This window comes from Fusarium keratoplasticum, chromosome 9, assembly GCF_025433545.1.
Source record: "Fusarium keratoplasticum isolate Fu6.1 chromosome 9, whole genome shotgun sequence".
NCBI lineage: Eukaryota > Fungi > Ascomycota > Sordariomycetes > Hypocreales > Nectriaceae > Fusarium > Fusarium keratoplasticum.
In genome coordinates this window covers 11,006-26,753 of record NC_070537.1, presented here as the reverse complement: position 1 = coordinate 26,753, position 15,748 = coordinate 11,006, and the positions used below count along the sequence as shown (strand labels likewise).

The following is a 15,748-nucleotide window of genomic DNA, read 5'->3' as shown; positions in this document are numbered from 1 at the left end:
GGAGCGTTAGGCAGGCCATAGCCGTGTACCAGACAGCCGTGACATTGATCGTACATGTATCTATGTAGGACTGAACGTCATGGCTGACGTTTTGCGCGGCCCAGTCTTCTAGTGTTTTTTGGGGCGTGGGAGTTGCGACTTGAGGACCTATAGCAGCTGCAGCTTCCTGCAAGAATTCGAGGCGTCTACCTGCGATATAGGCTTTGGCAGTTCCGTTTCTGGCAACCCCTTTTGCTACCATCAAACCAAGCCCTATGTGTATTAGAACATACGTACTAGGGGAGGAAGTTGGGGAATGCCCCATACCAGAACCACCTTTTGTCACTAGGGCAACCAAGCCTTTGACGTTGAAGAGCGTCTGCGACGCGACAGCGGTGTGGTTGAGTTGATCAGCCATTTCAAAATACAAGCCTGAGTAACTTGTGTGAGTATTTCAGATCGTGGGATAGCAACGAGATTCCTTAGGACTGATGCTATTTGAGCGCCAATCCTGTAGGGCGTGCTGGAGGCTGGCCTACTCATCTACACTCTCGATGAACCAATTCGATTGGCTCGGCATTTATTCTGATGATTGCCAAAAGGAATCCAAACCCAAGACAAATTGTACGGTCCCCACACTCACAGTTCCTTGACGTCGGGCACTGGGTTCATCCTTCATGCTTCTCGGAATCTGTTCCTTTGCCTGTGAAAGCGGTTAGAAACCATGGTGGAAACGCGGGACTAGAGGCCCCCATAAGATTTGCGACCAGCACTGCGATCCCTCTATCACAGGGGGCATCATGCCCGTGCAGGGTCGTGACGGAGGAATAATCCATCCGCGCTTACCGCTTTGCGCGGTTTTCTTTCTTTCCTCTCTTCTTTCTTTTTCTTCTTCATGAATTCAACACAATTCTTAACAAACGCACACACACAAATTGTCTCTAACTCAAGAAACCCCACCACTATGCGCCTTCTCAACTCGACAACTTTGGAGATCGAAGAGTTCTTCAGCGATGACACTCCAGCATACGCAATTCTCTCGCACAGGTGGCTAAATGGTGAGGTGTCTCTGAAAGACATGCAGGATGGCACAGCTACCACCAAGGCAGGCTACCACAAAATCAAGCGATGCTGCGACCAGGCTCTCAAAGACGGGCTTGGGTTCGCGTGGGTCGATACCTGCTGCATCGACAAGACCAGTAGTGCGGAGCTGACCGAGTCCATCAATTCAATGTATCGGTGGTATCAAAATGCAGCAGTATGCTACGCGTACTTGGCTGATGTCGAGACGACTGATCCGTCGGAGGATGCGAGCTTCGGAGAGAGCGTGTGGTTCACCCGAGGTTGGACACTGCAGGAGCTCATAGCGCCTGCGACCGTCGAGTTCTTCAATTGCGCCTGGCAGAAAATTGGGACAAAAGAAAGTCTCAAGGATATCATCTCGAGCATAACAAACATCGATGCGGCCATGCTTGAAGGTGCGGATCCCGATGACTTCAGCATCGCGAAGAGGATGTCTTGGGCGGCGAAGCGGACAACGACCAGATCGGAAGACAGGGCTTATAGCCTCCTAGGGTTCTTCAAAGTCAACATGCCCATGTTATATGGTGAAGGCGAACGGGCATTTATCCGGCTTCAAGAAGAGATTATGAAGATCTCGGATGACCAGTCTCTCTTTGCCTGGAAGAGCAACAGCAGCAACTATCGCGGGTTGCTAGCGAAATCTCCCATGGATTTTATCGACTGCTTCAACATCATCCCATCCAAGTCCAAATGGAATCGAATTCCATACTCCCTTACAACTAAGGGGTTGTCGATAGAGCTACCCATGGTACCCTGGGCCATGGAGACATATCTTGCTGCGCTTGATTGTGAGCTGGAAAACATTCCCAACAGTCGCGTCGGAGTCTACCTGCAACTTCTCCCAGAAAGAGATCAGTATGTCAGAGTGCTACTAGAAGGAACGGACACCCAGACCTTTGAGGCAAGATTGGCATCGAAAGCCCAATTCAAGCAAATCTACATTCGACAAAGAGATTATAGGGAGCGTCCGATGAATCGTTTGTACGGGTTCTGGATTCGAACGCTGCCAACAAAAATTACGACCGTTCCGTCAAGGGGAAACGACAGGGTCTCGGAGGTCAACTCATTGAATAAGTGGTCTGACGAGGACCGAGTTCTCGTAATACCAACAGGATCAAGTGGCACTGCTGGATCAATATGGTTAAGTTCGGAATCTGGATCTCGGGCACTGAAACTAGGATTTGATCCAGATTTCAACCCTGTTTGTCAGTTTGGAGGCCATTTGTTCAGTCCTGTCAAACCCCCTATTGAACCACAATCCGTTGCTGCCCAGATGGACCCTTCATGGATGACACTTCCACGAAGCCAGTATCTCCATCGTGGCGATAGACTGTTGGGATACTGCAAAGACGAGTATTCCTACCGAATATCGATGACTAACGAGATGATCGGCAATCGGAGATTGTGGGTTCTGGATATTTTGACTCTTGATCACTCTCTGAGACATGATGCTGTATGTGATGGCTGTGGTCTCGTAAGTTACTGCCCTTCTCTTCTTCCTTCCCGGACAACCTGCTCATCGGCAACAGGATATCTATGGAACCCGTTTCAATTGTCTGGTCTGTTCTGATTTCGACTACTGCTCTAAATGCACCCTGAGAGCAGATTTGACCCACGGTTCTCATGATTTTCAGTCAATTGAGCATCCTAGGGAAGCTTCCTCTTGAGACAGACCGGGCGGGGGGGCTCCTGGTTTTGGACATTCGGCGAATAAAAATTCGCAGCGAACTCGAAGTATTTAACGCTTATCAAATGGTCACTCGTTTATGAAAAGAATAGTTCAAACTTTAAGCTTTCTATTAAGCGAATTTTGAGTGATTTGACGGTGGAGATACAGGTCATGACCGGAAATGAAGCTTCACCGGGAGCTGGCTGATACACTAATTCCATCACCGAACATCCTGTTCACAGCGTGACGATGTTGGTGGGGTCGCCTGAGTCGAGACCCAGTCTTCCCTTCTTCTGAGCCTATCCGATGCTTGGTTACGCGCTGCAAATTATGGCCATATTGATCTTGACCAAGCATACAGCATAGCTTTTATATTAAAAGGGTATATTAAATCAAACCTTGTGTAATTGCTCTAAGGGTAATTATGTATTTTTAATATCTAGCTAAGTAATCTCTGAGTTATTAAATAGACTAACCCTAATTAAAAAATCCTTATTACCATTTCAAATAAAAAAGAGAGAATTATCTTAGAAGTAATAACACGTAAAATATATAGATCAAGGTAAATCATAAAGATAGCCCTACGTTACAATAGTTATACCCCTTAAGACCTAAGTTATAATTACCTATAAGATGCTTATTATAACTAGTCTGACGCTATAGTAGCACCTCTCCGTTGCTCTCCTTCACAATCAGATCAAACTCGGGTTGAAACTCAATGTAGAAGTTATCCTATTTTAATTAGCGTGTGTTGCACCATAGCCATTCTCATCACTTGCCGCGCTCTGAATAACTTCAGCGTTGAACTGAGCAACTTCATCCGAGATAATTGTCTTGGCGATCGAGTTAGCAGCCGCGGCTTCCGCCATGAGCTGCGAGTGGCAGGCTTTGTCGAGGCTGTAGAAAAGAAAGGCTGCCTCGTCAACTGTACGACCTGCTGTCAATAATCTGTTATGAGGGAGTCAGTGGCCCAGTTCCAGGTGACATTCACACGGAAGAGGTGCGAGCGACGAACCCGTGGTTCTTCAAAATGCAGACCATGTTATCCTTGCCCAGTGCTGCTGCGATTGCCTGCCCTTCCTCCTGAGCGAGTGCTGCGCCTCCGTGGTCGTCGTAGACACTCTGTTTGCCATAGAAGTTGCACGAGTCTGTAAATTGGTCAATAGGGATCATGGTAAAGAGGTCATGTATGACGACGCACCTTGAGTGAGCATATCAACCGGTCTGCCGAACGCGCTCCATGTCTTGCCATGGACACTGTGAGCGTGGGCAGCGGCCCAGACATCTGGTCTCGCCTTGTGAACCTCGGAATGGATGATGAACCCCGCCGTGTTGACGACGGCCTGGTTTCCGCCTTCGACAACATAGCCGTCGTGGTCGACGAGGACCAGGTCAGATGCCCTCATATCGGCAAAGTGCTTCGCATATGGGTTCAGCCAAAGGTGGTCTGGTAGAATTGGGTCTTGGCAGGGAAAACGTGGTTAGAATGTGTTGTGCTTTGCTTGTTCCCGGCCATGGAACGGGTCTTCTCACCACGCATCGAGATATGGCCAGCAATGCCCTCAGCATATCCGTGCTTGGCAAAGAACCGGAATGCTGCAGCCATGTGCTCTTTCATCCATTGCCGCTGGGCCACAGGGTCCGAGAAGGTCGGAATGCCCTTGAGCTTCAGTCGCCCAGCGCGATCTCCGCGAGCGAGGTCCTGGAAGTTGTGACCAACGGCGACAGGTGCCGCCGCCAGTTGCACCTGAGAGTGCGAGACTGTGTTGGTGGTCTGAGTAGTAGTAGTGGTCGACATGGCCGAGATAAAAACGCCAGTGAATAGAGTGTAGTTAGTGCGTTGTGTTGAGAGCAAGTGGAATCGCTCCCCAGGCCCCTCTTTTATCTCTCAGGTCGGCCTGTTGCACCCCCTCCCCTCCCTTGGCCTGACTGGAAATGTAGTCTGATAAAGAACACGCCCGTTACGCCAGAGCCGCCAGAGCTGACAGAGCCCCGTTAGTCCCGTCAACCCTGTGTCTTCCTCGTGCACTGCTGCCACTGGGGAAGAGGGGCAGACAGACCCGCAACCTCAATCACGCCCGGGTTTATTGACCTAAGCAAAAACACGTCGTGGAATCAAACCCTTTGCTGGGCGCGGGGAGTGGGGTATGACCGCAAGGCGTAGGGTGTAAGGCGTGGGTGGCAAGTTGTGGATGACCTGGCGGCTTAGGGCGCGCTTTTGGACTGGAGCCGTCGCCATGTACGACCCTGCTGCTCCACCAAACCCAAACCAGGTGCTGGAGGGAAACCAGTTGCTGATAGGTACAGCACCTGGTTAGCCGCAATGCGTCCACGCCGATGGTACCGCCCCCGTGGATCGTCAACGGGCAACAAGATCGGAAGCAGACACGTCTTACCAGTGGCCGGGAACCCAGCTCTTTCTCCACCTGAGGGTGGTGATGGTGTGGGCGCCCAATACGCCGGGAGGGAGGCTTAGGAAAAGCTGGCGAGCTTACAGATCATACAGTTAGTTCCTGCAAAACGGACTCTCGGCTATCGCGTGAGTTCCTTTGCCGCACTTCTCCGGAATTTGCATCATGTCGGAACAAACAGTGGCGCTGGTCGCACTCACGAATTTGGAGGTCACCTGGACTTCTGACTCGCCTACAAACCGGCATGTTGCATCCATCCATCACCCGGCCTCAGTTCTCGAGTACAGTACGCCGGCACGTCGGCTTTGGCTTTGCCTTTTCCATTTCCGTGGGTCGACCGGCCTGGACGAGGCTGACTCTACTTGGGATTGATTTCTTTAGCCTACCAGATCGTATAAAGGTCTCAGCTCCTTTGCTCCCATCCCCAAATCCGCCAACCTACAGCTCTGCAGGCACTCCTAACTCTGACATCTGTGTTCTTTTCCTACATCTTCGACACTCGCCCCGGTCATCATGCGTCGCCTCATCTCTCGCGGCTCTGGCGCAACTCGCCGTGCTTCTCAACCTACTGTCTGCACCCGCTCATCGCTTGTTTTCTCTGCACCAACATTTCATGCTACACCCGGCTCCGTTCGCCAAATCCACGCCACGGCCACTCTCTCAAACTCACCCGTCACTCTTCCTTCGTCGACCACCAACTTCCCAACCAACCATGACAAGGTCAATCCTGTCGATACTCCCTACTTCATCGACAACAAATTCTTCAACTCAACCACCAACAAGTACATAGACCTCCATGATCCGGCTACCAACAACCTGGTTACTCGAGTTCCCGAGATGACCAACGCCGAGATGAAGGCTGCGGTCGCCAGTGCCGAGAAAGCATACGAATCGTGGAGCAGGACGACAGTCCTTACCCGTCAACAAATCATGTTCCGATTTGTGCAGCTCATCCGCGAAAACTTTGACCGACTGGCTGCCAGCTGCACAATTGAGCAGGGCAAAACACTAGCTGATGCACGTGGCGATGTGCTCCGTGGTATTCAGGTTGCCGAGGCTGCGATCGCTGCCCCTGAGTTCCTCAAGGGGGAGTTGCTTGAAGTATCCAAGGATATGGAAACCCGCACCTACCGCGAACCACTCGGTGTTGTCGCTGCTATTTGTCCTTTCAGTGAGTGCCTCTAGAACTGTGTAGGCAAGGAAATCCGCAAGACTGACCAGGCCTAGACTTCCCTGCTATGGTGCCTTTATGGTGCATCCCGATCGCGACCATCACAGGCAATACCATAATTTTGAAGCCTTCCGAACGCGACCCTGGCGCTGCAATGATCCTAGCTGAGCTGATCCAAAAAGCCGGCTTTCCTGACGGCGTTGTGAATGTCATCCACGGCGCTCATCGGGCGGTCGACTTCATCATTGACGAACCTGCGATCAAAGCTATTAGCTTCATCGGCGGCAATAAAGCTGGCGAATACATCTATACGCGAGGATCGGCCAACGGCAAGCGAGTCCAGGCAAACCTCGGAGCCAAGAATCATGCAACCATTCTCCCTGACGCCAACAAGGTCCACACCATCAACAGCGTCGTCGGTGGTGCCTTTGGGGCTGCCGGTCAGCGCTGTATGGCTTTGACGACTTTGGTCACGGTCGGTGAAACCAAGGACTGGCTCCCCGAAATTGTGGGCCAGGCTCGAAAGCTCAAGGTCGATGGCGGTTTCGAAAAGGGCTCCGAGGTTGGGCCCGTCATCAGCCCGGAAAGCAAAGATCGGATTGAGAAGTTGATCGCGAGCGCTGAAGAGGAGGGTGCCAAAATCCTCCTGGATGGCCGCAATAAGGGACCGCTGGACAAGTATCCTAATGGCAACTGGGTCAGCCCAACCATCATTGCCGATGTTACGCCTGAAATGACCTGCTACAAGCAAGAGATTTTCGGTCCCGTTCTCATCTGTCTTCATGTTGATACTGTTGATGAAGCCATCGACCTTATCAATAAGAACGAGTACGGCAACGGAACGGCCGTGTTTACGCGATCTGGTGCCACGGCCGAGGCGTATCGCAAGAGAATTGAGGCCGGCCAGGTTGGCATCAACGTCCCGATCCCAGTGCCGCTACCCATGTTCTCTTTCACTGGCAACAAGAAGAGTATCGCAGGAGGTGGTGCAAATACCTTCTATGGCAGGCCAGGCGTCAACTTCTACACCCAGCAGAAGACCGTGACGTCTTTCTGGGCAGCCAACGATGCTCTATCTAAGAAGTCTTCGGTTGCGATGCCCACGATGCAGTGAGAGGGAAGGTTGGCTTAGTAGCCAGATAAGAGGCTAGAGTAGAGGCATCAAAAAGAATGGAATAAAAAAGCCAATTGGAGAATTATGAATCCTGCTGTACTATGATCAGATTAGACACCGGCATATGATCCCGACCTAAATGTAAGCCGATTGGTCGGGGTCAACCCGTCTTTGATCCATGCTCTTAGTCAACTATTGTATGCATTACAGAAAATAGAGGGGTTAGTACGTCCTGGAACTGCCGCTTATCTTCCCCGCAAGCTGGCTTATCATCACTCGTCTGTGCACAGACCATGTGTCAGTCACGTTCCTTTTCTTCGTCCCGCTCAAATACGCTCAACACGCCGTTGGCTCTGGTTTGTCCTTGCCCCTGAACCCTCACACTCCCTGAACTGACCATGTCTTCATCTGCTCATAAGGAACCCCGGAGGCGGAACGGCTCCAAGCATGATAAGAGGGGTTGTTTGACGTGCCGCTATAGGTAAGCCCGTAACCCTCTGTTGTCTCCCTGCCGATCTTTCGTGCTGATCCAGCGCCAGACGGAAGAAGTGCACAGACAACAACTTTCCCGTCTGCGGGACCTGCTCGCGTCTCAACCTCAAGTGCGTCCGTCAAGATGCAAAGCATGTCGTGCCGGATGCTTGGGCCGCTGAGAAAGGTGCAAACATCCTTGCGGTATCCACGCAACCCACGATCCCACCCGACAGCCCCCCCTTGGCAGGTGGTGCTGGGAGTGTCGGTGTCGATTCTCCACAGAAGCGACAGGCAATGAGGTACTACATCTCGGTGTTGACAACACACTTGACTGTGAGCCAAGAGTTTAATTCTTTTCTCACCGGTGAGTCTTCTTGTCTCTGTTTCTGGTGATACCTTTTGGCTGACTCGTGGCTGACCAGCCTTCCTCCCAATGGCTATGGAATCAACGGCCCTGTTCGACGTTCTCCTCGCCTTTGCCCTGAGGCATCTGTCCCTAAACGACGACTCTTACAAGGTCGCTGCTCTTGAGGCCAGATCAACTGCCATACAAAGCCTGGCCTCGGCCATCAGCACGCCCTCGGATCAGGTCGCAGACCACGAAACAAACGCTGCCGCCTGTCTTGGTTTTGTCATATACGAAGTTGGCGTGGGTGATTGCAGAGCCTGGTACACCCACCTCAAAGGGACGCAGAATATCATCAAGTCTACGGCGGCGCGTTCCGGTAGCAAACTTCTCAACGGGCCCGAGGCCTTCAAGCACAGCACAGAGGGTCAGTGGATCCTGCGCAACTATGCCTATCACGACATAGTTGGAAGCATCACCTTGCGAAAGACGCCCCTGCTGCGGGGAGACTACCTCGATGGTATCACCGAAGTCGTGGATAGCTGCGTGGGCGTTGCGACTGGCCTCCTCAGCATCATTGCCCGCATCGGGTTTCTAGGTGAAGAGACCATGACCAAGGATCCGAATTCGGACGATGAGATCCTAGACAAGTCACGGCAGCTACAGTCTGCATGTGCAGAGATTGAACAGGAACTACTCGGTTGGCATTGCCATCGCGATGCCAGCCCCGGACTCGCAGCCCTTGCATACTCATACAGAGCTGCAGCCCTCATCGTCCTCTACCGACTCGTCCGCAGCCGCATAGAATCCAGTCGTCGTGTGGCCCTCGCCCCCTGGGGATCCGAGGTGGGCGCGATGAATGACATCCAGGCTAAGATTCAAGAGCAGGTTGTCAAGACCCTTGAACATGTGTCCGAAATCCCAGTTGGGTCCCCTCCAGAAGGGGCGCTCCTCTTTCCAGTCTTCATAGCCGGCGGAGAGTCGGTTGCGCAGGACCACATCGACATGGTCCGTTCGAGACTTCGGCTCATGGCAAGGCAGCGACAGTTTCGGAACCTCTGGCAGGCTCGCGAGGTCCTGGAGGATCTCTGGGATCTGCGCAAAACGAGGCCGGGCGTCAATGCCGACTGGTCGCAGATTCTAGACGCGTCGGGACAAGACCTGTTGCTGACCTAGCTTTGCGCTCCGAAACCCGGCCGATCCCCAGCGTCATGAGACAAGATGCCGCCGAGTGCTTTGGGCTGGCGCTAAGGATGGGCCCTTTGTTCAGTCTTGGTCGGAGCATGTACATGTTCTCCGGTCGCAACAGGACCAGGCTGTCAACTGGAGAGGTCACGTCAAGCTTGGGACGCCGATTTGATCGACTCGAGGTATCTTGGCGTTTTACCTCTGACCTTGTGCTGCGATCGCTTGGACTACAGTAGGTTCCATCCCCAGTGACGAGAGTTACATGATACTGATTGGGGCAAAGGACCCCCGTCGTATTTAGCTAAGCCTCGCTTGAATTGTGTCATCCTCTTGTTGCTTCCGTCGCACCACTCCAGCCACCCTGTTGGGGCACTACACGAAGATCTCTGTAGATTCCAGAATAAGTAGTGCGAGGGGCTTTGTGTGGGCAAGCTTGTGCGTCCATCAGACGAATTCTTTCACGATTTCATTGTTTCTCGGGTCCCTTATGGTATGGTTGGCAGCTCTTGGCCATTATTCCTCTCTCACCACCAACAAGGCGAAGGTGATCTCGATGACAGCGCCCATGGAGCTTATCGGGGATGCTACATCACACAAATCTAGTGGGAGGCAAACAAGATCATAATGGCACATCGTTATGGCTATAGATATCCCAGTCCTGCCCAATTTTCTTTCTCGCTCTGCTTTGCTGTGGAAATGCCATCCTGTGTCTTTCCTGTATCAGTTTGAAGAAACCTTGTTGACAGGAGTAAGTGGCTTCCCATCACCGAGGAAATAGGCTTCAAGATTCTGCATGGCGATTTCTTCGAATTTCTATCCTGATCAGCAATGTTTCTTAGCAAGCATCAGCGATGAATATCTCTCACCCTATCGGCATCAATAGTGCTTCCAGCCATGTGAGGAAGTAGGGTTACTCTCCAACTCTTGAGCAATCGCGGGTTAATGATGGGTCTAACCATCCAGTGTTAGTCACAGAACATCCGTAAAGGGTTAAAGCACCTACTCGTCATGGAATACGTCCAAGGCTGCACTTGTAATATGCCCCGTCTCGATGGCATCCGCCAAAGCATCTTCATCAACACACTTGCCCCGTCCGATATTTACCACTCTGCTCCCCCTCTTCATCTTTGCCAGCGTGGCGGCATTGACAAGGTGATGTGTCTCTGGGGTATGAGGACAGGTGAGGAGGAGGCAATCACAGGCTTCAAGTAGAGACTCGACAGTCTCGTGGTAGACTGCATTGCCAAGGGCCCCCTCCTCGCCGGTCTGTTTTCTGCGGCGGTCTGAGTAGTGGATCGCCATGCCTAGAGCCCGAGCCCGTCTTGCAACCGCTGTGCCGATTCCGCCCATCCCAACTATCCCGAGGACCTTGCCGCCGGGCTCGTGTGCTTCGGCGCAGATGTCTTGGACGTGGAACTGCCGAGCCTCTCCTGTTTTTCGGAGAGTCAGCTCACCAAATGAGGTAAAGCGAAAGGCGGCAAGGATAAGGAAAAGGCCAATGTCGGCGGTTGACTCGGTTGCGCCCCCGGCACCGTTGCAGTACCATATTCCTCTTCGCTCGAGAGCCTCGACATCCTCGCCATCATAGCCATGGTTACAATACGAGACGATTTTGCACGAAGAGGGCAGATGGCCAACCAGCTCTTTATCGAGCGGAGGGAGCATGGTTGGGGAGAGGTTAGGGCGGATTATTGCGTCGATCTTGGAGTATTTACCCCCTGGGGAGAAGGCCTCGATGAGTTCGGCTCGCGTCTTCAGGTCGTAGGTGAGGATGTCGAATCTAGTGCGGAACGTGGCCCAAGCTTCATGTGCAAACATGATGGGCTGGCCAGTGTAAAGGATGGTTGGCTTGGCCATGGCGAGGGTCGACGGCGATTGTCGAAGAAGCTTGGTCATAACGTGAGCGACTACTGACTGTGAGGGTAGAAGAACAGATCGAGTAGGCCACCACAAAATGGAGGCGAAAATATAATGGAGACGAAAGGCCGAAGCCAAGTGTCTCTTCCGAGGTAAAGCGCTATGATTTCGCGTCGTCGAATCGAGAGCCCGCAGGCCGTGGATGTTGTCTTGAAGTTCGCTCTTTGCCTCTGACAAGATTGGACACTGACTGGTTGACTGACTGACTGTGGCTGCGCACTGGACTGCGGCGTAAGGCACCCGGGCGTAATAAGCGTAAGAGTGCGAGAAGAGAGTCTGGCCCTACCTGACGGGCCCGTATCTAATCATGTAATAACGCCGACTGACCTTGCCCTTTTAATTACCCCTATGGGTACAGTACTAAAAGAAGCAACGAATTAACAACTAGCAGGCTTAACTACGGCATCGTGAGCCCAGTGTTGGGTGTTTAATTACAGGATTGCTGCTGCCGCCCTTCTGATCTATCATGAGCGACAACTGTGAAGTCGCTCTTTCTCATGGGTTGCATTCGGTCCAAGGCGCCGCCAAGAGGACCACATATCTCGTGCCCAATATCTAGATCATGGTCGAAAGGCTTCTCATTTCCTAGAATCGACCTTCAAGCTACAAACGGATTTATTTCCGAGTCAACTTGACCCCCTCAAATGCTTGCAACACCGCCTCTTTGACCTTTAGTGCAATCTCCTCAATCTCCTCTCTTGTGCTGGTATAAGCCGGCGCCAAGAGGACATGATCTCCTTCAACGCCATTCATAGTGCCCGTTCCCGGATACAAGCTAATGCCAAGGTCGTTTAGGCCTTTGGTGTGGACGGCGTTGGCGATGCCGGCAGATGGCGGAAATGGCTCCTTGGTCTTCTTGTCGGCAACAAACTCGATCTGTCCAGTCTGTGAGCCACTGCACTCCATTTTTTTGTCTATCGGTAGTCACTCACCCCCCAGAACAAGCCCTTGCCGCGAACATCACCGACATGCGGGTGGCTATCGAGATATTTGTGCAACAGCTTTCCGAGCAAGGCTCCTTGCTCCCGAACGTTCTCGACAAGGTTCTCTTCTCGGATGATGCGCTGGACTTCCAATGCCGCGGCACATCCAACAGGATGGCCCTGGTATGTGTGTCCGTGCGAGAAAGCCCTAGAGTTGATGTCCGTCAGCGTCGTGCAACTTGAAAGACCGACGACGGTCGCGCGCGTACCCGCTGCCATTCTTCAGGGCATCCGTAACACGATGGTTGATCAGCATTCCGGCAACCGATGCGTAACCACCACCAAGGCCCTTTGCGAGCGTCTGGATGTCGGGCGTGACGCCTTCTTGCTGCCAAGCGTGCAACGTTCCGGAGCGGCCCATGCCGGACATGACTTCTGCAAAGGGGTCAGCCGGACATATCTCGATCGAGGCCATAGTTGCTCAAGGTTTACCGTCCAGGATAAGAAGAGCGCCGTATTTATCACAGACTTTTCTCATAGCCTTGAAGTAGCCTGGAACGGCGGGAACACAGCCCAGTGTCTATGCGAAAACCATGTTAGTCGAGTCTGCCCCAATAGGACGGTTGAGGCACATACCGCTCCTACCACCGGCTCTGCCACAAAGGCGCAGACCGTATCCGGCCCAATCTCCTGAAACTTTGCGTCGAGCTCGTCTGCCAGCTGTTGGACGTACTCTTCAACCGTCTGCCCTTCCTTCATTCCCCGGTACGCGTTGCAGGCGGATACGCGATGAACGTTTGGCAAAAGCATGTCCTGGAAGAGGCTTCGCCGTGCAACATGGCCGCTCATTGAAAGAGATCCCAATGTAGTGCTGTGGTAGGAGCCTTCGCGAGCGATGAAGTTGACTCGCTTGTTCTGCTTCGGGCTGAGCTCCACATAGTACTGGCGTGCCATCTTCATGGCCGACTCCATCGCCTCCGACCCTACAGGCCTACGGTCAGTTTCGCATAACTTGAGAAGAGCAAGATACTAACCAGAGCACATAATGTATGCCTTTGACATGACTCCGTTTGTTCCGTTGACGAGCTCGGCTGCCAGCGCCTCCCCAACGGGATGTCCAAAGAACATCGAGTTGCAATACGCAAACTTGTCCATCTGCTCCGTCATAGCTTTCTGAACTCGCTTATTGCCGTATCCAATGCATGCCACAGCGGCACCACAGGTCGTGTCCATGATCTTGTGGCCATTGGAGAATGTGAGGTATTTGCCGTCACCTGAAACCACCTGCAGGGGCGCATCCTTGAGGCTTCGGTGCAGGACGGCGCTAGGGATATTTTCCTTGCCTCCCTGGTCTGTCCGACCATCAACGAAGCTTGCAGAAGTCAAAAAGGCTCTGACCGCAGGAGCCGAAGGAGGTCTCGTCGACCTGACCGATGTGGCGACATTGATTTCGACGACGGATCGAACACCAGCGAATGCCCTGAGCGGGACCTTTGATGTGCTTCGGCAGAGCATTTTAATGGACCGTGGATGACAAGTACTGCACGCCGCGTTTGATGTTTAGCCCTTTGGCTGCGGATGAGGGAGGCTAATAACCTCCTCCCACATGCTTCTCTGCCATTGAATACTGCTTGATAGCCGTGAAGTACCGGATGATGCCGAGCTCGTGAGCCGGTGCCGCCTATCATGCATTCGAGACACCTAGTTACTTAGTGAGGGGGGTCATTGTAGGCCGGCGTATTTGGCGCCTGCACCACTGAAAACGGATGAGTTTGTTGAGTGGGGGCCACATATGAAAGCACAGACACTGAGTAGTGCGTAATAGCTGTAAGGGAGCTTGCTGTACCCGCAAAAATAACTAGGCACTATTGCTAGAGTAATTTTTAATAACTTACCTAGCGTTATGCGCTATTAGCATAACGTACTTAATAAGCGAGTGTCTCAGATAAGCGAGTGTCTCAAGAAATCTTAACCCTTATAATAGAAATCATTAGAAAACCACCATTAACTATTTAATTAATTAAAACTACTCACTATACTCTTCCCCAGATATCTTAATCACTACCTAATAGGTCCTTGCATTATGGCCAGGCTGGCCGTAGACACCATAACGCCGAACCCCCGGTCGCGCTGATCTTCCTTAACCACCATATCGCGACGATTCAGCCACTACCTACGCATTAATATCTATTTAATTAATTACTTGCCTTCCTTCCTCTATTATCATTACTCCTCTTTTCTATAATCTAGTCCTTTTTGCCCTCCGGCGCCGGCTTAGTGTCTCATTTACCTCTCGAAGGTCTTTAACCTCAGCCCTTAATAATACAATCTCATATATATTTCCCTTTATTGCCTTTATAAGAGACTTTATAGCCTCTATAATTAACTCTAGGGAGCTACTCTTATGCCTTCTAATTCGTCTTTCGAGGTATTTAAACTGAGATCTGGCCTTAAGCATAGTCTTTGGGGTCCTTAAGACCTAAGGGGTAAAGGGTTTAGCCTCCTCCTCGGCAGGCGTTAGAGTCCGTAGCTACACATTAAGCTTTGAGACTACACTTTCTAGGTCAAGAGGAATAAGGCTAGCTCCTTTGAAAGCCCCCCTGATATTTCTTTCCGTCATAGTGGCCTCGTATGCTGCGTAGAAGGCCAGAAAGAACTTGGTCTTTGAAACGTAGGTAATAGAGCATCTGATCAGATGCTCTATTTCTCGACCATAGGCCTTCTTTAGCGGCCCAAAGCACCTGACGTCAAGGGGCTAAAGTAGATGAGATAAATAAGGTAGTATATAAAGCTAGATAATCTTCTTCTCCTTATAATATCTCTTGAATTTAATAGAGTAGTGACTTTCATGGCCATTAAGGATTAAAAGATAATAGCAATTATTTAATCACTTGGCTATATATCGGTCAAAGTATTTTAGCCACTCTAGACTAGTCTCATTATTAATCTAGCTATTTTAAGTTATTATAATAACCTAATCGCCCAGGAGGTTACTATCTTAGTACTAATTAGCGAGGTAATATTAGCCCGCGCTAATAATAAATAGCTAGATCGCCTAGCCTTCCGCATTAATCGCCTAGATAATTATAATCCATTCCCGGTTTCTAGGCTATATTAATTTTAGCTTTAAACGCCTTTCTAAACCTATAATAACTATTCCGCTTATAATTATGCCCATAAGAAAGCTAATCTTATTAAAATTATATAAATTATCTAATTAGATGCTATACTTCGCGATTATGCTCCCCACGAGCTAAAACTAGTTGCGGATAATTATTAGGTCTTTGCATTTAGCTCTCTAATAGTTATATTTCTAAAAAAAACATATCTTAAGCTCTAGGTGTCGCTTAATGAAGTTATAAGCCCAACGCGTGCCAATAGGTAGCGCATCACGGTCGGCAAGTAATTAATCAGCTATTTCTTTCATACCATAAAGCTAGGGGGGAAATCCTCGCGAATCTAAGTCAAGAATA

At 51.1% G+C, this 15,748-nt stretch overlaps 6 protein-coding genes across 6 annotated transcripts; 3 read left to right on the top strand and 3 right to left on the bottom strand.

The window, feature by feature from the left end:
* Nucleotides 1-943: 943 nt before the first annotated feature.
* NCS57_01088800 (ZZ-type domain-containing protein) lies at nucleotides 944-2,165 on the top strand (the record flags this gene model as incomplete). Its single annotated transcript, XM_053060617.1, has 2 exons — nucleotides 944-1,917; nucleotides 2,138-2,165. 2 exons carry the CDS (start codon nucleotides 944-946, stop codon nucleotides 2,163-2,165), a joined length of 1,002 nt encoding a protein of 333 aa, XP_052909003.1.
* Nucleotides 2,166-3,388: 1,223 nt separating this feature from the next.
* On the bottom strand, nucleotides 3,389-4,529 carry NCS57_01088700 (uncharacterized protein; the record flags this gene model as incomplete). The annotated part of the gene is made up of 5 exons (XM_053060616.1): nucleotides 3,389-3,463; nucleotides 3,511-3,679; nucleotides 3,747-3,879; nucleotides 3,933-4,178; nucleotides 4,265-4,529. 5 exons carry the CDS (start codon nucleotides 4,527-4,529, stop codon nucleotides 3,389-3,391), a joined length of 888 nt encoding a protein of 295 aa, XP_052909002.1.
* A 1,126-nt stretch (nucleotides 4,530-5,655) lies between these two features.
* On the top strand, nucleotides 5,656-7,427 carry NCS57_01088600 (Methylmalonate-semialdehyde dehydrogenase; the record flags this gene model as incomplete). Its single annotated transcript, XM_053060615.1, has 2 exons — nucleotides 5,656-6,313; nucleotides 6,370-7,427. The coding sequence occupies 2 exons, from the start codon at nucleotides 5,656-5,658 to the stop codon at nucleotides 7,425-7,427; spliced, it is 1,716 nt and encodes a 571-aa protein (XP_052909001.1).
* Nucleotides 7,428-7,810: 383 nt separating this feature from the next.
* NCS57_01088500 (C6 transcription factor) lies at nucleotides 7,811-9,423 on the top strand (the record flags this gene model as incomplete). Its single annotated transcript, XM_053060614.1, has 3 exons — nucleotides 7,811-7,908; nucleotides 7,967-8,265; nucleotides 8,324-9,423. Exons 1-3 carry the CDS (start codon nucleotides 7,826-7,828, stop codon nucleotides 9,421-9,423), a joined length of 1,482 nt encoding a protein of 493 aa, XP_052909000.1. The 5' UTR covers nucleotides 7,811-7,825.
* A 732-nt stretch (nucleotides 9,424-10,155) lies between these two features.
* On the bottom strand, nucleotides 10,156-11,292 carry NCS57_01088400 (uncharacterized protein; the record flags this gene model as incomplete). The annotated part of the gene is made up of 3 exons (XM_053060613.1): nucleotides 10,156-10,248; nucleotides 10,302-10,386; nucleotides 10,439-11,292. 3 exons carry the CDS (start codon nucleotides 11,290-11,292, stop codon nucleotides 10,156-10,158), a joined length of 1,032 nt encoding a protein of 343 aa, XP_052908999.1.
* A 675-nt stretch (nucleotides 11,293-11,967) lies between these two features.
* Nucleotides 11,968-13,790, bottom strand: NCS57_01088300 (Aminotransferase; the record flags this gene model as incomplete). The annotated part of the gene is made up of 6 exons (XM_053060612.1): nucleotides 11,968-12,228; nucleotides 12,285-12,483; nucleotides 12,545-12,710; nucleotides 12,768-12,855; nucleotides 12,912-13,258; nucleotides 13,310-13,790. 6 exons carry the CDS (start codon nucleotides 13,788-13,790, stop codon nucleotides 11,968-11,970), a joined length of 1,542 nt encoding a protein of 513 aa, XP_052908998.1.
* Between the last annotated feature and the right edge of the window lie 1,958 nt (nucleotides 13,791-15,748).